The sequence below is a fragment of the Cupressus sempervirens genome, chromosome 6 (assembly GCF_028749045.1).
Source record: "Cupressus sempervirens isolate cs-2001-9-10 chromosome 6, ASM2874904v1, whole genome shotgun sequence".
Classification (NCBI taxonomy): Eukaryota; Viridiplantae; Streptophyta; class Pinopsida; order Cupressales; family Cupressaceae; genus Cupressus; species Cupressus sempervirens.
In genome coordinates, this window is record NC_143123.1 from 261,372,156 (window position 1) to 261,394,777 (window position 22,622).

The following is a 22,622-nucleotide window of genomic DNA, read 5'->3' on the forward strand; positions in this document are numbered from 1 at the left end:
ATTCACCATAGACTTTCAAGATAAAATATGAAAACCCATCATAGAACAATTCACACAAAAATAGTCTAAAGGGTTAAAAATCACGAATATGTCATCCGACACATTCGGAAGGTAAAATATCCAGATACTTGTCTTACCTCACTAGGACAAATGATTTAAGGGTTTGGGATTTGGATTTGAGAATTTATCTCCCTTCTCTTATCATTGAGATAGTGTAATAGGGTACGCTCATCCTGACAATTCAGGGAAGTCGATACTCGGTACCTGTAACCTGCATAAAAACCATGCATGTACATACAATATATATAATGCTAAGCTAAACAGGCAATGGCAGGAAGTGGTGCATCGTGTAGATCCTGACTAGCAGGTGACTACGACTCCCTTCCTTAACCACATCAGAAACGCCATACAATAAGAACAAACACGCACACCATACACATGCAAGTATGGGGTAAGTATCCATAATAAAACACATGAGATAATAAACCATCTAAGTAATCATCATCAATAACTGAAAGCAATGTAATGATCATCATGCATACATGAAATGTAAAGTCTAAATGATTTCATCATATATCAACTGAATCCATAACATAATGTCTGATAGTCTCAAAACAATACCACTAATCCATCAACATAAATCTAGTCTAACATAGTCTGATAATAATAGCAACAATGTGTCCAGAAAGATGTGAACGAGGGCAGACACTACACTTAGCCAAGAAACCAATCTTTCTCCGAGGACAAATACTCCACCACTGGTGCTTTTTCTGTCATTCATATTGCTTGCCCAATCCGCATCAGTAAATGCACACAAAGTAAAATCTGTTGATTTGTCATACCATAATCCAAAATAAGGTGTACCCTTCAAATATCTGAATATTCTCTTTACTACTGCATAATGTGATTCCTTAGGATTAGCTTGAAATCTTGCTATTATCCCAACTGCATTTTCTATATCTAGCCTGGTGTGACTTAGATATTGCAAACCTCCAATTATAGATCTATACTTCTTCTGCCCAATTGTAAGTGTCTCATCTTTGCTAGATAACTTGTGACCAATTGTTATAGGTGTACCAACATGCTTACAACTTTCCAAGCCAAATCTTTTCAACAAGTCTTTCAAATACTTAGCTTGTGATAAGAAAATACCATCACTATTCTGTACAATCTGTAGACCGAAGAAAAATTTCATTTCACCAATCATACTCATTTCAAATTCATTCTTCATTTCATCAGCAAACTCATCACTTGCTTCATCATTACCTCCAAAGATTATGCCATCAACAAATATCACAATGATCAACAAACCATTCTCAATTTCTTTCAAATATAAATTGCTATTTGCCGTACCTTTAATAAATCCCAATTTTGCATAATATTTGTCCTGTCTTGCATACCAGGTTCTAGGTGCTTTCTTTAGACCATACAAAGCTTTCTTCAATTTGCATACCATGTCTTTTTCTTCTGTCAATGGAAATACTTCAGGCTTCTCAATGTAGACCTCTTCTTCAAGTTCTCCATTCAGAAATGCTAACTCTACATCCATCTGATACACTTTAAACTTCTTACTCGCTGCATAAGCCAAGAACATTCTAACTGCTTCAAGTCTGGCAACAGGGGAAAATGTATCTTCATAATCTATGCCTTTTTGTTGTGAATATCCTTTGCATACCAATCTTGCTTTGTTTCTCACAACCTTACCTTGTTCATTCATCTTATTTCTGAATACCCATTTAGTTCCTATAACATTTTAGTCTTTAGGTCTAGAAACCAATTCCCATGTCTCATTTTTTACAATAGGATCTAGTTCTTCCGTCATTGCTTGAATCCAATGATCATCTTTGCATGCCTCATCTGCACTCTTTGGTTCAACTTGAGAAATCAAACACAATTCTTCATGTACTCTATTTTTTGTCATAACTGCTTTCTCTTTGCTTCTAATAATCCAATCAGCAAGATGATTCTTTGTCAAATTCCTGTTTGGTGTAGGTGTTACTGTTTCAACTCTTACTTCATCTCTAGGTTAAGATCTTGGTTCTTCTCTTTGTATTTCTCAAAGAAAACTTCAATATTCTCTCTAATAGGTTTAGGATTATCTTCTTCATCAGAATTATTATCCAACATTCTCTCTTTTTAACTCCAAACTTTTCATCCACTTTCACATTTGCGCACTCAACAATAGTCTTAGTTCTTTGATTAAACCATCTATAAGCTTTGCTTTTCAATGAATAACCAAGGAACATACCTTCATTGCTTCTTGCATCAAACTTACCAATATCATCATCTCTCTTTATGTAACACTTATTTCCAAAAATTTTGAAATATTTTACTAAAGGTGCATGTTCAACCCATAATTCATAGGGAGTCTTGTTTGTACCTTTTCTGAACTGCACTCTGTTCATGGTGTATGTATGTTGACTACTTCTCTTTAAAATGTCTTGGATACATCATTCTTAAACATCATTGCCGTTGCTGCTTTTGTTACAGATTTGTTTCTTCTTTTAGCAATCACATTTTGCTCAGGAGTCTTAGGTGTTGATAGCTGTTTTTTAATACCATTTTCTTCATAGAAGGTGTTAAACTCTCTTGAAGTGAACTCTCCACCTCTATCTGACCCCAAACATTTTATCTTTACTCTAGATATATTCTCAACTCTATTTTTAAACAACTTAAACTTTTCAAATGCCTCAGAATTTTCTTTAAGAAATACTACCCACATCATTCTAGTGAAATCATCAACAAAAATCATAAAGTACCTTTCACCATAGAATCCTCTTGTTCTGGTAGGACCACTCAAATCTATATGAACATTCTCCAAGTTTGCCGTGGTCGTGAACTTCTTGCTCGGAAAAGAAACTTTCTTTTTTCTAGCCATAGCACATTCTTTGCAAACAACATTAGTAGGTTTCACAATTTTAGGTAGATCTCTAACAGCAAATGTACTACTAGACTTCACAATGTTATCAAAGTTTATATGACAGAATCTTCTATGCCATAAGCAATTGTTATACACCTTTGCAACCAAGCAAGTCATCTCTGTAGGGTTCAATTGAAACACGTTACCTCTGGATCTTGTACCAGGGCCAATCAACTTACCATTTTTATCCTTGATAATGCATGTTTTCTCTGTGAATTGCAATTGATAACCTTTATCAACCAACTATCCAACACTCAATAGCTTATGCTTTAATCCATCAACAAAATAGACATCATCAATGTTAGTCTTTCCATCAAGAGTAATAGATCCTATTCCCCTGATATGACAAGCTGCATTGTTACCAACTCTGACTATTCCTCCATCATAATTACTAAACTTAACAAACTTATTCATGTCTCTAGTCATATGATGTGAATATCCATTGGCTATAATCCAATTAGATTTCTTTTCAACTTGCGAAACTTGGGCTTTTTCTTCTCTGACTTCTTCTTTTGAATTTCCTTCTTTTATAGCTACAAATCCTAATTCATCATCACTTTTAGTCTGAACTCTTTCTTCAGACTCATCATCTTCATTTGCACACAAACAATCTCTAGGTCTTCTAGACTTGAAATTCTTCTTATACTTTTTCCCTCTTTTAGGACACTTAGAAGCATAATGACCAAATTCATTGCAAGTCCAACACTAAAAATTCTCTTACCATCTAGTTCTCTTTTTACAAGTAAGGCAATTTCTTTATCAAATTTTCTATCCTCCTCAGATTTGGATCTGCTACTGCTAGCATAGTCTCACTTGGTGCTTGCACTTCTTGATAACGAAGGATGAACACTTAATGCACTAAAAATTGTTTCCACTCTAGGCAAATCTCCACATTCCTTTAGGCTCACTTCTATCGCTTCCAATCTTCCAAGTAAAGTTTCTTTGGTAAACTTCTCAGTACAAGGTATCACTTGTTCAATCATCTTCGTTGTTTGTTTGAATGGTTGTGTTAAAGTTTTCAAGATCTTCCATACAATCTCATCTTCATCTTTAGATCCTTGACAAGACTTAATTCCTACAACAAGTTCTGATATTCTACCAATATAGCTTCTCATAGATTCATCATCCATCATTTTAGCATCTTAAAACAAACATATTCAATTCTGTAGTCTAATTATTTTAGCATGCTTATCACCCTCAAAAGTAGATTCTAAGACTTTCCAAATTTCATTAGATGTTTCTAAGGATTTTATCTGACTGTATTCGTTCTCAGGCAGAGCTGACAATAATGCTTCTCTAGCAAGCATATTACACAAACAAATCTCTTTCAGCTTCACTGCATTCCTCAAGTTTGCTTTCTTCCATAGTCTCCTTTTACTTTTTGTCATTAGCCAATACCCTGGACCCATACATAGCAAATGAGCCTTTATCTTCTCCTCTCAGCTATCATAGTTAAGTCTATCAAATTTAGGACTTTCTTTTCTGAAGTGACCCGCCATTGATCTCCTTAAGCTATTTAGCTTTTTCTTCAAGGACTTGAAGCTCCGATACCAATTGTTAGAAAGTAAAGTCCACCAAGATAACTGAGAGGAGGGGGGGGGGGGGGGTGAATCAGTTATCCAACTATTAAAACTCTTATCAACCTTATTAATCCTTAACCATGTGAACAATATAATAAGCAACCATAAGAAGATATACATACACAATAGCACCATATATGTTAAACTAGGGAAACCCTTGATCAGAGGGAAAACCCTGGTGGGGATGGTACCCAAAAAATGATGTACTAATATAAAAGTTCCTTGTAAGAGGATGGACTCTGTTAGTAGCCAATGAAATACATTCAGTGCTTATTAGTTCCTGTTAGGAGACTTTGAATCCCTGTTAGGAGTTGTGCCAACCTTGTTAGGAGTTGTAGAAGGCAGATGGACCCACTGTACAAGTAGCTTCAGGGCCAAGACCAATGAACTCACTATCCAACTAGCCTCTGTATTATTCCTTGCAAAATAATAAAAATGAAATAATCTCAGCTCCTTCTTTGTCCTCTTGACTGGACCAAACCTCTTCTGATCTCATTAGTAGATCACAAGCTTCGCATCCAAATAATCCCTTGGATCTCTTACATGCATTTACCAACTTCTCATATCACTTGCACAATTCACACTTCATAAATCAATCCCACTCCTACTATATCACAAGGAAAATAACTTTTCTTTATACCTTATCCTCATAATAATTCCTTGAGTCGGCCTTGAGGCTTTTCCAATTAATTATAATAGGACCTCAATAAGACATTACATCTTTTTGCAATTACAAGTCACTGTCGGCTCACAGTCTTTACAACTTCTCACACGTGCGACCTCTGACCTTCTGCACTTGCTGACGTCATCATTGGGTTGTCTACTGTCATTGTCTAACTTCGCTCATCATGATTCTATCCCAGTTAAGAGATAGAAATCAATTATCAAAAACCACTTATCAAGTACTCTCTCTGCTCACAGTCTTCTGTATTTCATGAATAACTTCCATATGTCTTCGACTCTCTGTATGCGCACTTGTCAACTTCATCAGGACACGATGTAGAATACAACATCAATTGTGCTTGACTTGATCGTCAATACATAGTCTGTACGACCTCGTTCTCTGTCTGCTACTCTGCTAGTCTTCACATAAACAATACTATGTTGACATCAATGACAAACATAGTCATGAATGTAACATGTCAATCATGTAAACAGTTTCTCCAATGCTTAGTATACTCCCCAAAGGAATACCATCAGCATTGATGCTAATAGATGATCATATGGCCTTGAGAGAACCTGCTCCATCATTACCCTTGCTTCTTGGACAAAACTAGTGGGATTTTTTTCTGCTCGTTTGATGTCCCATGACCAAGAATGACTATTAGCAGTATCAACTTTGAAAAAAATCAAAATTTCATATGAGCTCTCATTCAATATAATCAATAGTGGACATTCACATAAGTAAATCATTCCACCATGAAAATCGGTCAAGGTGATATGTAGGAGATATTTTCCACAGCAAGTCAAATTGTGATACTGCTATCAGGATTCAACTGTGTAGTTTTTTGAGTCAAAGTCAGTGACCCATTCCAAATCACTATCATTGTCAAGTTTATTGGTACTATACAAGAAACTTTTTGATATCTTTAATTTAATAGGATTCTATTTGAATATTTCTATGCATGGCAGGAATTTTTTTTTCAAGAACAGATTTGCAAACTGAAAGATAAATATTTTTTAATTAATCAATCAGTTAGGAAGAAAATCAGGGAAAAACTGTTGAAAGACATGAACAGGTAGGGTAAATTTAATGTAGTTCCTAACGGAGATCATAAAGGTAAATCATCAAAGCTAGAAAAATTCATTGCACAAGTGTAAAATGGAGATGCCAATAAATTGAAGCATGCTATTGTGGCAAAATAGCTTTATGCTTGTGACACACATTGATCTTGAATTGCTTATCTATGAAAATATTAAATTAAATTTAATATGGCTTGACTTTTCACATGCCCCTATACCATCATGTCTATTCAGCTGGCTTTATGGAAACAATTGTTTTCTATTGCTATAGGAATTATAGTTTGGGAATGGAATTTTTTTCAGATTATTCAAATTAGTAGCAAGAGACTTGGAGTTTCACAATGAGAAAGTTGACCTTTTCTAAATTTACTTTTTCACAAGAGAAATAACACTTCAAATTTTTTATACAGGCTAAATCTGCTATATAAACATGGCCAATTTTGATGCTCTTTCAGTTATTTGTTCTAAGAGATAAGCAAGCCTTAAAAAAAATGGTTGATAAATATAGACTTAGATTTATTTCCTTGAAAATAGGCCTAAGATGTCATAAAGACACTGATTTGCATGTCTTAATTCTTTGTCAAAGTGATAGTTAAGTTTAATCAGAAGTAAAACAATTTTGTAGCCGACTAGCACTGCAGAATAAACTTGTTTGGGTTGTGGATTTATTTATAATGTTAATTTACCTTCTAATATGTCTTGTCTCTTTGACAGAAGAGGAAGCATCAAAATTAAGGCATTTTGTAGACGAACCTGCATATACAGATCTTCATTGGGTAAGTTATTGGCACGATTTCTAATGACTTGATACATTAAATGTCATTGGAGGCATCTTTGAAAAATACTGAAATGGTATCAAACTCTTGGCATTGTTGAAGTCTAGAAAGAAAAGTTAGTTAATATTTCTAGATAACCAAAGTTACAACACACATGCACATCTGAATTGAAATGTTTGCTTAATCTAGTCCTAATAAGTCTAGAAGGAGCATCTGGATACAAATTTTTGTGTATGTGGCATCTTCCTTATTTAGAAGAACTTTCTTAATTGTGTGTGTAATTGGGTATAGTACCTCCTGCCAAAACACTCAACTTCCTTATTAATGGTTTACAAGTTTTTGTAAATGTGCCTTTCAGCATTTGCATTCTTTTTGATCCTATCTATACACATGTTTATACTTCTGTGACTATTGCTTATTTGCATGACACTCATGGCATCTATACCTCTGAACCACTACTGTGGGCAATATCAATACAAACAAACCACCTTCTATGTTTCTGTTGATTCTAACTTGGATTGGTGTCCAAAATTGTCCTTGGGTTTGCTTCCCAATGTTATTGTACATTTGGCCAGTTCCAAACATTTAGAGCCCCCATATTGTTCATTCCTCTTACTTTTTAGTTAGAATGAATGAATGATTTTAATGACGTCCACAAGACCAAACAATATAAGGGACCAAAAAAGCCACAACCTTAAGATATTTCCATACTCCTTCCCATTTCCGATCTTTTGTTATGAATCTTAACCAAAATGCCAACTATTTGGCTGATCTTATCTACTTCAAATAAACTATGCATGTTGGCAGCGTTCAATATGATTTCATATGAGCCTGAATATTGTCCTAAGCTGCGCATTCTATGAGAAAGTGCCCTTCTTTTTCAATTGTGCCCATTTTACAGAATATGCAAGTCCTCTCCTCCCAAGGCTCTTTGGGCCTCTTCCATCTTCTTGTCTCGCACCTGAAATGATGTGATTCCGTCCTCAATTGTGTCACTAACAACTTTGTTTTTCCTTTAATAGCAGACCCTAAATATGCTAACTCACCATGCTCCTTGGTTGGGTTGAACACTTGAATGTACTAGGCCCTTTTTCTACCAATATTATTAGTCCACCTGGCACTTTGAAACTTCTCTATGATAAACTTTTTAATGTCCATATTTGTATTAGGACACTCATCTAGCATAATGTTCCATTTATTCAACCACTTTTAATATTGCTTCATCCAAGTTTTTTTCTATGACCAAGAACCTCCCCTTTCACAATTTTTGGCCAGTGCTGGTTATGCATGTTTTCAACCCTTTTTAAACAACGTAACCAAATAATTGCTGAGACTTCGGACAGAAAAGTCCCAGCTTCCACCAAAAGAATATCATAAGGTACAGAGGTTTTAACTTTGAGTCCAATGATTAGGTGTTTCTGAATTCTCTCTACCCGTCTCCATCCACATTTTGACATGCTGTCACCCTGAACCTCGCAGCCATAAAGAACCACCAGCATGTCCAACAAACCGAAAAGACTCTTCTTGGTTTCCCAATCCTAGAGTTCAGCTGTCCTGCATCTATTCTGGTGAAAAAATGAGGCTTTCCAGTCCCCTGTATCCTTTTCGCTCCACAGGTCTCCCAAGTGAGCTTATAATGAAAGTCAATCCCAAAATACTTGTATTCTTTCACAATTTCCAATGGGCTGCCTTCAAAAAGGAATACAATATGTTTTTCTTTTCTCTTTAAAGAGAAAATTATGATTTTGGTTTTGATAATGTTCACTTGCATGCCAACCTCTTTACAAAAGTGCTTGAAGGCCCCTTAGTGATCTCTCAGCCCTTGAGTTGTTTTTGATATCAAAGTAAGATCATATATGTACAAAAATAGCTTTGCCACATACTCTTCCAGATGAACACCTTCACCATCCATTTTGTTAAACCAAGTTTTCTAATTTATTAATGTATAACCCAAACAAGGTTGGGGATAGGACATCCCTATTTAACACCAATGTCACTACCTAAACATTCAGACATTCCTTTAGTATTTCTGATTTTGGCTCCAATTCTACCATATAATCTATGCACTGCCATTCTATACTCATTAGGGATTTCCAATTCTTCCATTTTGTTCAATAGGTTGTCTCTAGCTACAATGTCAAAGGCTTTCTTGCAGTCTACAAAACAGCAATAAGCTTCTTCTTACTTATTGTCCCATATTTTCTTTATTAAGTGCTGAAGAGTGATGCAATGATCAATGGTGGAGTGTCAAGGTGTGAAACCTGCTTGTGCCCCCACTTCTGCCCAACTGCTGATTCTACGTTCTATTATGCTCCCAAAAAGTGGGTTAACCATAATAGTGGGGTAATTAGATGGATTGTTGATATCACCACTCTTAAAGAGGGGAATAACAACACTAGTAGTCCAATCCGTAGGGAAACCATCACGAATAAAACGATTGAAGATTCCTTTTATGTGAGGTGTAAGGAATTCCGCATCCAATCTGAAGAATTTGGCTTGCAACCCATCAAGATCACTAGCTTTACCACTTGCCAGTATCTTTATCTCAAGCTTGATATCATAAGCAATGAAGAGTTCCTCCACTGTATTCACTATGGGAGGAGTGCTCTCCTTTTTTGGGGCTTATAGAGAAACTTTGGATATTCAAACCATTGTGCATCTATTATAGTCATGTCAATTTGTTTTCTCACTTGCTGCAATTCTTTCCAAACTTTTTGGGATTGTGTTTTCCGAGAAATAATAACACTAAGCTTCTTGCCTTTAACGTACTCTTCTTTTTTTGCATGAACCAGTTCTGTGTACCACTTGAGTTCTTTGTTTATGCCTTTCCAACCACCAAGAAGTTATTTGTTTCACAAAATTGCTGCTCAAGCACTGCATTGAAGATGTTCTTGTTCTCCCGATTTAAGAGAGTTTTCCATTTTTAGCTGCTTTGTTTGGCATGTGAGGATCTTGTTTATTGTGTGGACTATTTGAAACAAAATTCAACATAACAAATGGAGTCTTCTGGTCAGAATTCATCTCTATAGGGCATACACCAATATCAAACTCAAGCACTCCAGTTGTAATGTTTTGTGAACAAATTACATAGTCAACCACACTCTGCCCATTATATGTTTTGTATGTGATACCCCTTAACTTTGGTCTACCTCTCATCTTGTTGCAAATGGCCATACCAAACCAACTACACAACCCCAATAATTCTCTTCCTAAATGCGAGACACCTCCATTAACATCTTCTTAGGCTCTTTTCGAAGATTGATCGCTGCCCTCTTCCAAACGTAGAGGATTATTTTCTCTTTCTTCACTATCAATCAGTTGCAGGGATTGATTATTAGCTGTCCTAGTGTTGAAATCCCTCACTAACATTATTCCCCAATAGTCTTGAACATAAAAATATCTTTTTTCAATAATGCATACAGATCTTCATTATCTAAATTCTGCCATTTATAGAAATTAGAGTTTTGTGGTGAAATGTAATAGGCAACTACCCTGAAATTTATCTCATTCACTGTAATTTGCAGCCAAATATACTGTTTATTTGGTTCATTCACTGTAATTCTACCTTTTATGAATAAGCACTGTAATCCCACCATGCCCTTTACTTGTCCCTTTCCCTTTATTTAAAACTGAAAATTTCATGTAATCTTCAAAATCAGGTACCTTCCAACCATTGTATTGATGTGTTTCTACAAGGAAAATAATAACTGTCCCCTCTGCTATGGGCCTCCCTCCAAGATCTCTTCTCCATGAATAACCTCTGCTTTTCCAACTCGAAATGCTTAGACAGTCATGCGGGGCTTCTACTTCTCCTTCGAGAAACACTCACTAATTTGGTTTTCTCATTCTTCAACTATGCCCATTTCCCCTCATTTCTTGTTGTTTTTATCCTTTCCCACTTCTTCCTGCTAGAAAAAAGTTAGATCTTCATATAGATAGAAACGTGTGCCTCTAAGTAACCTTCTATGTCTAAGAATAATAGTCTGATCCTCTACATTTTTCAAGGTAATTCGTATTTGTTTGTCTCTCCCTCCATTCATTTATCTATCCTATTTGCTTGCTGAATGTCCCTTGTCAACTTCAACTGATCTTTGAGAAAGTCCCTCGTTAGAGTGTCAGTTTTCTCTTTTTGACCAGAATCTTTCACTCCTTTAATAATGATATTTGCCTCTCTGCCTCACTTGTGTTGTTCAATAATTTCCTTTTGTTTGTTTGCTGATCCATTAACAACTTGAGACCAAGATTGGATTTCTATCAGTGCCCTTAGCTGAGACTCTTTAAATTCCATATCAGCCAAGGCTGATTGAATTTTCTTTATTTGCCACTCCTCTTTATAAATACTGATCCCTTACTTTTAACTGATCTCCATTGCTGTAGTTTCTGATTTGTAGCTTCTAGTTCTTGCTGTCCTAATTTCATTTTGACCTGTATGCTTGAGATTTGTTCCTTTAAAGTTTTGGTTTTCCTTCTATCTTACCTGTCTACTCTATTGCTTTGCACTTTGTTCTCTTCTTCCCAGTTCCTCCCTTCTATGGACTCGAGCCTCTTTTAATGTCCATGAGCTCCTCTACGTATAGTTCTAAGACCACATTAGTGGTGTTGAAGTTGGGCTATAGGAAATCTTGTCCACTAGTTTCTCTTCAGTGCTTCCCACTTTGATTATTGTGTCTGCCTCTCCCTGATGGGTAAATGATCTGAAGTTTTTGCTAGTTTCTGCCTGTTCTTGGATCCTCCCACTTTCCTTTCCTTTCTGCCCTGTTTGCTCTACACTACTTTGGCCAAGCCTGCCTGAGGTTCTGTTCACTTGCAGTAAAATAATTGCAAACCACTTCTTATGTGCGTGTTTTAACTCCTGTGTCTGCCTGCATCATAAAATATCTTTGTAGTGTTTCACATTTACCAATATCAACCTTTCATCTGTATTACCTGCCTTTTTTTGAAGAAAATCTAGCATGACAGCCTCCCGAACCCCTCCCAAACGTTCTGTAGTGGCCATAAGGAGAGGTTCTGGATGTCTGTTTGTTTGTTTCCTTGTAGACTTCTTACAGCCCTCCTGATATAAATGATTCAACATTGGACCCAACAGCTGAAGATTGGCGTTGAAACTAGCACCTCCCAATGTGCTTGGTTGAAAGAATAATTAGTTAGATGTAGCAAGATGATAAACATCTATATTTGGTGCATGACACACGACTATTAATCTCCCCTCTGACTCACTCTGATAGAGCCCCATTGTGTATAGGGCCAGATGTATTTTCTGTTTGAACCGGTTTTGTGTACTGTGCCTGATTGAGTTATGAACTTATGTGTAACCCAGTTTTGTTTTAGAATGCAACAGACTTGATTTGTGCCAGTTTTGGTTGGAATGGGAAAGAAGATAAATGAATTGAAGTAGAAAATTAAATAAGTAGGGAACTTAATCCGACAAACCTGTTAAAAATGGAGACCTTATCTCCCACTTCTTCCATGGGCCATTGTCTACTATTTGCTCTGTTCAGTGTGTATGGTTAGCTCTGTGCCATGAATCCCAACACCAGTCCGCCATAGAAAGCCTACGCTACATCCGTAGTTCCACCAATAAAAAAGACTGAAGCTTTGCAATAAACCCAATAAACAGCTTCGCAGAATCTGAAGCCAGATGACAGATTTTGAGCCACCTGAAGTCCAGCTGTATAAGCAGTCTGAGGTCACACATACTAAGTTGCCAAAATTAAGCAGAAATTCCAAATTCAGGAGATTAGTTGAGCACAATTACCACTCTCCAGTGATGGAATTTTTAGCTTTCAATAATGTATCACAGAAAAGTTTTGACCACATTGATTATTCATGTTGGCAACAACAAACAGTGAAGTTGATGCATAAAACCATGGGTTCATACAGGTTTTTCAGGGAAAAGAGAAAAGCTACCATCATCACAAATATGAAGCAAACTACTGGAACACAAAACTTCTTCCTTAATTGTATACAAGAAAGTCTCAAGCAAAGAATGCTTGCGACATATATATCCAACAAAATTTGTATGATCCTAGTTCTGCTTTCCTGTAAAGCTAGCACAACTCACATCGCAACAAAATAGAAAGCCGCTTCTCTCACAATTGTGAATCAAACTATTGGAACAAGTAAGTTATTCCTAAATTGTATCCCAGAAGGTTTCTGGCAAAGAATGTTGACGACCTAATTACCCAGCTAAGTTCAAATTGATCTGAGTTAATTGACTTTTTGGAGATATAGCACAAGTACAGTGCACGACTTGCACATGAACACAGATGATAAGTATGGGCACAAAAATATGAGTTTGGTAGAGTAGACACTGTTTAGTGATATTTTACAATGGTACACATCCTGGGTTGCTGTAATTGAATAAACAAAACTTTTTAGAAGAAGGCTTGAAATTCAAAAAAAGTTTTAAGAATGAGGCAGCAAAACAGGCTGATTATATTTTCAAGGTGGCTGACCATAAATCGTAGTATAATAAGATAATTGCAGAACGAAGTCTAAAGTCAGTCAGCTTGAAAAGAATCCGGACATATAGAATTCTAATGTTCAAGAATTGTACATTCAGCTCATCAAGTCTGAGGCAAATGGACAAAAAAGAAATCAACTTGAAGCTGATCTTTTAAGAACTGTGCAAGGAGCAGACCAGCTTAGTAATCTTATAAGAGATTTTTTGGAGAACAATGGTTAGACAAACACAATGTTATTGGATCTCTATCCATACTTGATTCTCTTCCGGCTTCAGCATTGGTTGGTTCTTTGTACCGTAGTAGTAGTCTTGTCGATTATGGGTAAATCGATATAGATAACTTAAACTGATATTGTTCAAATTGCATTAACTGATTGAGAAACATGTGATTAAACCATGAAAAGGAACACAAGAAAGCATGTGAAATCAGAAAACCATATTATTCAGAGTATACAAGGACAAACCCTTTTGGAAAAACTCAAGTGCCAATTAGACACCAAACATGCATTAATCTTAATAAAGAACGTATATTAATACAATCCACTATCCTAGAGTATTCTGACAGCATAACTGGGCAGTTGCTTAACACATGAAACCTCTTATCTCATGCCTTCAATATATTGAAGATCAGAAACTAGAGACCACAAGTGTCAGCCAAACTATAGAGTATGTGCTCAAAACTATGCACCCATTCCTTTGATAGCAAAAACCAATGAACCATGATGCATAGAATGAAAAGTTCAAAATAGGAAGTAACTACCACAAGAAGTTTTTGACCGTATTACTAGGTAGACAACTATATCCCCCCCTAGTGCTACATGATAAAGATCATAACACTATGAGGGGACTGCCATAATTACAAGATGCTCTCCTCTTACAAGAGTAACTTCCAAGCACTCCATGGGGGGGATGCTTAATTACTGTTATTATGATGACTATAATTCCTGCCTATATACAAATGGAAAATGAGTTGGTTTGATCTGGGTGGCTGAAAATTGTACCATGCCTGGACCAACAGTCTAACTATACCAGGACCACACAACAGTTCAAATTTCACCCGATCCAGCAGCTAATATAGGTGAATTGGACATCCTAGTTTATTTTCTATAAATTCTATATTATGACAAAATTATACGAGTTTGAAGTAAATACATTAAATACTTTAAAATATGTTTTTTAGTTTTAAATTGTAGTTTATATTTCATAAAGATATTAAAAAATTAACTTTACATTTACTAAATTATTCTATAAAACTATATGTTAATTTTTTTTAATCATAGATTAAAAGAAGCTAAATTATTTTCAGTGGACTTAATGTTATAACAGAATTATATGAATTTGAATTACATACATTAAATTCGAAAGTTCCTAGACTAGACCCGACTCTGACTCAACAAGGGCAATTCGACTTGTGACCCGATTCAGACTCGGTCATGACTCAAGAAAGTGTCAAAAAGCTTGAAATTTAGAGATCTTTTGGGATTTAAAGAACATTCCATGCACCCATTACTAAATAAAGCATAAAGATACAATAACCTCATGAAATAGAAGGTAATTTGATCACATACATAAACATACATCGATTACATAAGCACAAAGATACATTGTAGCTGAGGGAAATAGCAAATATAGATATATAAAATTCAAAATTCTACATATTGTCAAACCAAAATGTATATCAATTTCATGAAATCCATCACATCAATCGCATCAAATGTTCGAACATATGCAAACAAAAACAAGTCTATAGCTACGACTTCTCATCCTCAACCTCACAGTTATCTATATGATGCCTCTGAGTAAGGCATCTAAGGTAGGTTCTGGATGATAGATTAACCATAGAGAACCTGTGAGGGGCCACTAGGATCAACTGTAGCTTTTTGCTCCTTTGCTGTCATAGCCACAACCTCAGCCTCAACCTCAACCTCTCTGTACCCTTGGTCAATCAAATCTATGTCCTCGTCATTGAAGACAAGATCAGTAGCCTCAATAACCCACTCAGACAGTGGATTAACCTCCTCTAGAGTAGCCGAAGAGGTGTCACTATTCAAGATTTCTCTAGTTTTAAGGTGCGGGTTGTAATGCACAAAGACTAGAGTATTCATCCTCTCCAAGACAACCTTTTACGCCTCTTCGAGTGGATGTGCTTGAACATGCTTTAGCTGCGCTCACATCTAGAAGTGCTACATGGCTGGCTCAATATGCGGATGTCGATTTTTTGAAGATTTTTGGCTAAAGGCCCAAACATTTGCCACCATCTATCTGTAAAAAGGAAATTTTTTTTTTATTTGTCTCCTTTCCACCTCTAAAGCTAGAACCTAGATAATAAAATTAAAATGCACAAGCAACAATTTTTACGTAGCTGCAATTTTTTACAACCTTCTTTGCATATTTGGCTTCCAAAATGGGCCCTAATGAACTATTATAGGCATCCATCTCAAGCAATGCATCTGTGGCACTAGTTCCTGCCATCTTCCCTATCACAATACATAGGCCATTAAGAATCTCCTCATCCGCCTTGAAATCATCACGGAAATGGTATGCTAGATTGAGGTAATAGGCCGTTGCATGGATGGGTCTATGAAGCTAATTTTTCCATCTCTAAGAATTATGTCCCAAATGGGGCCATACTTGTCCTCAACTCCTGCATATTTGGCTTTAATGGCCTCTTTGGCCCTATCCATGCCCTCATATATGTAGCCCATAGCGAGCTTCTCCTGATCAGCAACTCGAAGGAGGACTACGAGAGGCTCAATGACCTACAAGATAGTTAAACCAAAAAACAAATGAGTGGATGACCATTAAAATACAAAACTTTGCAAAGTTGCACAATGAAAACAAAACAAAAATGTGCATATAATAATTAATTTATAAATTTAATCTTTAAGTTTTTTAAATTACCTCCACAATTTCCGAACAAGGGTCCCAAAAATCTTCATCAAAAATAATTTTCACCACATCTGTCCATGCAAGGGTGGTAGCATAGGACAAGGAAGTCTACTCTGGATCAACAAACATGCACCTCAAAGCTAATCTTGAATCCAGCAAGGATTATAGTGTAATAAACATTTGAGGTAAATCTTGTAATACTGGGACGAGCCAATTCCTTTTTCCCCGTGTAATCCCTCATGATCTCGAGGATCAATGCATGATTATTGATGAACTTGCAAATATGTTTGGCCTTATCAACACATTATTCGACCCATTAAAGCTTACCAATATCCTCTACCATGAGGTCAAGGCAATGGGCCGCACATGGAATCCAAAAGATTTTTGGGTGCCTTTGCATCAGTAGTTTTCCTGCAACAGTTTTAAATTAATTAGTAAAAATTTAGATGATGAAAATTTTAAACACTAAAATTAAAAATTTAGAAACTTAAAATTTTAACTACAACAACATAATTAGTTGCATTATCAGCCAGCATTTGCACAACATTCTCTTTCCCCTCCTCCTTTATGACCTCCTTAGTAGCCTCACATAAGTATGGTACATTGTTGACATGTGAGGAAGCGTCTATAGACTTTAAAACATGGTAGATCATGAAAATGAAAACAAAACAAAATAATTATCATTGACCAATCAACAAATCAAAAAAATTAAATTTAAACAAATTAAGATGATCAGTCACCTCCATAGGAAACATAAAAATTTGTGAGTCCTATTCCTCCTTGTAAAGTTTCTGCAAATTCTAAGCAACCAGATCTGAGACAATACCTTTCTGTATGGTTTCTGTTCTGATCTTCCTTCTATCTGACCTTGAAATGAGATGTCAATATTAATAGTTATTCTGAAATATATTTGTCTCAGCAAGTATTCGATTTGTGGCAGAGTTGCTTAAAGAAGCACACTTGATATTCTATTGTGTGCTCTTTAACTACAACCACACCTTACTCATATACTGTAACCAAAGGGCATGCCCCTTAAAGGGACATGACCCTATCTAGGTCGGCCCATAATGTTCTCTCATAATCGGCACCTAAAAGGAGATACAGTTTAACAAACAAACATAACTAAATTTAGTTAAGGTTAATGCTAGCAGGTACTCATCACACTAAATTGCTGATCATGCCTAGTCAAGGTGCAATGTGTTAATAATCCTTTAGATGGTATTACATGAAAGATGAAGTCTATGCGATCTGTACAATCAGACCAGTATGATGATCGTAGTTGTTAAATCCATAACTTTTAATCATGCTGGTCTGAATACAGATCATACTGATTTGGTCTTGCATTAAATAGATCTGAAGTTATTGTATTATCCTCTTAGGATATCGGCGCCTATAATGGAATGCTAGTTTGAAGACTTACTAATCACCCTTCGTTAGTTTAGAATTTAAACTAATATTTGCATGAAAAGTCATCGACTTCAAGAAGATGATCAAAGGAGACTTTGAAAGGGACATGTCCTTTGTTAGGACATGACCCTTGATCTATATGTTTAATATGGGTGTGGTTGAAGTCTAAGGACACACAAGAAACAATAAAGTCTGCTACTTAGTCAATACTGCCCGAATACAAATTGCAGAAGAGAAAAACATTCCCAGATTTATGTTGACATGTCCTTTGTAAGGACATGACTCTTGATCTATATGTTTAATATGGGTGTGGTTGAAGTCTAAGGACACACAAGAAACAATAAAGTCTGCTCCTTAGTCAATATTGCCCGAATACAAATTGCAGAAGAGAAAAACATTTCCAGATTTATGTTTATAAATTCATTCAAGATTGAACATTGAAGTTTATCTACAGCAAGTATTAGAAGGTATAATCTAAGTTTGATTCAAATCAGAATTTTGCAGAAACTTTACATGGTATCAGAGCTCTGGTAGTCGAACTTAGGCTCTGCAAATTAAATAATCAAACTTGATATATATCTAGCATCATTCTCCTATCTTCAATGGCATACACAATCAGACTCGAGGACAGATTTGATGGGAAAGAACACTTTGATGCTTGGAAGTTCAAAATCATGATGATTCTTAAAGAAAATGATGTAAAACAATATGTTGATTCAGCATCCAGACAACCTACTCTTGAGCCTCATAAATCGATCTAGAGTAAAGGAAATAGGAAAGTCGTTAAGATCATATTAGATGGAGTGAAAAATGATATAGTACCCATGTTAACAAAACATCAAATATCATTTAACATGATGAAAGCATTACTAAATGCATATGAGGTTAACAATGCAACTAGAGTTCTCGCACTAAAAAGGCAATTAAATCACATACAAATAAAGAAGGGAGCATCGATGAATTCTTACTTCCTAAGGGTTGCCAGCCTAAGAGATGAACTTGCAAGTATAAGAAACATCATTGATGACACGAAACTAACATTGATGGCTATAGATGGATTATTAGATTCATGGGAAACATTCCCACAAGGAGTAAGTGCTAGAGATAATCTTCTAACTTCAATAGACTTAAGGGAGATTGTATTTAGGAAGAATCCAGAAAACTTAAGAAAGGAGGAAAATTGAAAACAGAAGATGAAGAACTTCATGTTCTTGGTACAAATTCCTATAAAGGCAAAAAGAAGCATTTCAAGAACAAAAGGGGTAATCAAAAGAATGACAAACTTAAGAAAGATCTATTCAAAATAAAATGCTTCAGATGCGAAAAGTTTGGACACTCCGGATCTGATGGTCCTAAGAATTCTAAACAACAAGTGAACTGTACAAACATCACTAGGGAAGAAGATAACTATGATCTTGAGAATTGTGTATTGTATTCGACACTATCAAATGAAGTCTCAAGTAAAGCATGGGTGATTAATAGTGGATCTTCTCGACATATTACAGGATAAAAAAAAACGCTAGACTCTATGTCAGAAAAGGTTAATGGTGAAGTCACCATCGGTGATAATTCAACACATTCTGTCAAAGGAATTGGAAATTGCACCTTGAAACTAAAGTCGGGCAGCTCTCTTCTTCTCAAAGGAGTACTCTATGTACCAGGAATAAAAAAGAATCTAATCTTGGCTACAACACTTGAAGATGATGGACATAATGTTGCATTCATGGACGGTAAAGTCATAACTTGGGCTAAGAACTCCTCAATTAAGAAAACAAAATTGATTGGTCAAAGAAAATGATATTTGTATGATTTAAATTCAGAACCTAGTTGAGCTATTCAAGCCTTAATTCATGAAGCTGCGGATATAAATGAAATATGGCACAGAAGGTTAGGACATCTAAATTTCAAAACTTTATCAACTATAGAGAAGATGGTTACGAATTTTAATAAAGATCACTCACCTGTATTCAAATGATGCACTCCGGGTAAGAACACCAAAAGTTTATTTCACGATAGCACTAGAAAAACTAACAATGTTTTGGAATTAATCCACTCAAATTTATGTGGACCTATGTCTGTTACTTCTCACGGAGGATTCTGGTATTATATACTTTTTATAGATGACTTCTCTAGGAAAACTTGGATTTACTTTTTAAAATGCAAAGAATCAGAAGAAATCCTTAAGAGATTTAAAGAATTGAAAACCTTAATTGAAAACTTGTTAGGACATAAAATTAAAACTCTTAGGACTGATAATGGGGAATACACCTCAAAGTTTCTTAAAAGGTTTTGTAAAGAAACAGGAATTAAAAGGGAGTATATTGTTCCTTATAACCTGCAACAAAATGGGGTAGTAGAAAGGAAGAATAGAACAATTATAGAAGCTACAAGAGCTTATGATATTCAATCAAAATCTAGAATATTATCTTTGGGTAGAAGCCTCTTGTACTCCTGTCTATATTTAAAACAGAAGTCCTCACTCATACCTTAGAGATAAAACTCCTGAAGAAGTCTTCACTAAGGTTAAACCCAATATAAGTCATCTTAGGATTTTTGGGTGCCTAGTTTATATACATGTTCCAAAGGAAAAGAGAACTAAGTTAGAACCCTCTGAGAGGAAAGGTATTTTTGTAGGGTATAGTGAAACATCTAAAGCATATAGGATTTTCATATTTGGTCAAAAAAATATTGAACTTAGTAGGGATGTAATTTTTGAAAAAGATATAGCATTCAAAAGAGCCCTAAGTTTTGAAGAAACCTCTCCTTTACTTAGCTTTGAAAGAAATACTAAATCTGAGTCTCAGAGGGAGAACATTGAAGAAATTGAAAATCTTAATCTTGAAGAAACTCAAAATTCTAAGAGAAGATCACTTTGGGCCATTAAGATAGTAGAGGAAGCACAAGACTTCGCTGCACCATCAAAAACAATCAGAGGAAACAAAAGACCTAAAAGATTTTCTAGTTATACAACAAACATGAATGATTTGTCTAAATTAGAACCAACCAATGTTTCAGATGCTATTAAACATATAGCTTGGAAGGGTGATATGATGGAAGAATACCAATCCATTATGAAGAATGATGTTTGGGAAATTGTTCCTAGACTTGAAGGAAAATCTGTTGTGATGGTACTCTAAATTTTGGCAAATTTTAGAGCTCCAAGCACCATAGCAAAGGGAGAATCTTTAGATCTTACTGACTACTTATATTTAAACAATATGCTTCAAAACAACTAAAGGTCATGATTAGGGCAATGTGGAAAAGGAAACCGGTTCATATATGCATGCAACACCATACAAAAGTATCTAATATCAATTCTAAATTATTGTCCAGGATGCAAAAGAATATTTCAGAACAGAAGCAAAGATTTCAGAGCTTGTTTGACGAACACTTTGAAGGATGTGAAGTCACTTTCAGTTCATTGGCTCTACAACAGTCCAATCAACAACAATGATATGTGAAGTCAGCATAACAATCAAAACTACTTGAATAAGTTTGAGCCTTCATATTGCACAAAGAATAGGAAAGACCCATTAGTTTAACTATATGTGCTACTTTCAAAGCATTCAACTGCAGTTGCAAGTTCAATATCTCACAAAAGAAGCAGGCAATGAAGGCTTTTATATTGACGCTGTCTATACTTCCATTGCATCGGTTGATAACAGTGTTGTCCAATAATGTCTAGAGTATTCGACTCGGGCAACTAACAATCCAGAAACTATACTGGATTTTCCAGACACAGTAGTAACTTCTTAGTCATAGGAAGCATTCATTATGATTTACATATACTCAAATTTGCATTCTATTGCTCTATGAACTGATACCATGTTCTGAGAATGTAAACACAATTTATATTCTCGACAGTCTCTTTGTACTCCATGCACCACTCATGGAATTAGTTGTCGTTGTCTCCAAGAGTAATACTATATTGTATCCTTGCAATAAGAATCTTTCTATTGGAGAAGTGCCAAACACTATGCCGACGCTAGTGATTCCACAAACTCCAAGAATATGTGGTGCAACTCTAGAAGCAAGCGTGATTCAATCATTGGTTCATTTATGGTCCAAGATTTGCGAACAAATTCAAAATGGAAATGCATTTGAATTCCTAATTAGGCAGAGATTTGCGACGGTGATTCCTTTTGACCAGATATAGTTTTTGAGAAGAATACAGGCAATACAAACCGCAGAGACATGGGTACATGGGGATGGAAGACATCCAAGTACAAGTGCACCTATAGAGTCAATGTCAGATGTCATCAATTTTGGAGTTATTTGAACAAACCATGGTTGCCGACTCATCATGTGTTTCCAAAATATCTCAATACCGTTAAGAATAGCAAATATGAAGGGCACGACATCGAATTGACAAATAATCAACGGTAATGCAAGGTATAAACTAAGATAAGCCCCTGCGATAGAATAGGACTAACGTGTATAGGAATCATCAAGCACAAGATTAACTGAAGAAGCCACCTCTCAGATTCCATCATAAATAAATCAATTTTCCATACACGTCCACACAAAGATGCAGTCCAAAATCATGCGGTGTTAAGCTCCAGATGGAAACACTTTACAGGCATAGGAAAAGAACGAGTGCAACCATGGCACCGTTTTTATAGAATGACGGCTTTAGAGTTTTACACCTGGAGTAGTGGTGTCCAGGGAAGACTCAATCCGTACATCTGGAAATATATCACGAGTCACCGTGGATGTTTGATGAAGAAGCATTTATTTATTGGTCGAAATGAGTAATATGTTTACATATATGAATTGTTTTAACTCTGTATATGTCTTGGCAAGTTGCGTTCAAATGTGGGGGCCATCATGCGTAGGAGAATCCA

The 22,622-nt window shown here is 35.7% G+C and overlaps 1 protein-coding gene across 2 annotated transcripts in view; it reads left to right on the forward strand.

The window, feature by feature from the left end:
- Positions 1-22,622, forward strand: part of LOC149552236 (peroxisomal acyl-coenzyme A oxidase 1-like) — a 192,641-nt gene that overhangs the window by 16,494 nt on the left and 153,525 nt on the right. For both annotated transcript variants that reach the window (XM_089787758.1, XM_089787757.1), the window contains one exon: positions 6,958-7,019. In XM_089787758.1, coding sequence (XP_089643884.1) covers positions 6,958-7,019 — 62 coding nt within the window. The remainder of the gene's footprint in view (positions 1-6,957; positions 7,020-22,622) is intronic.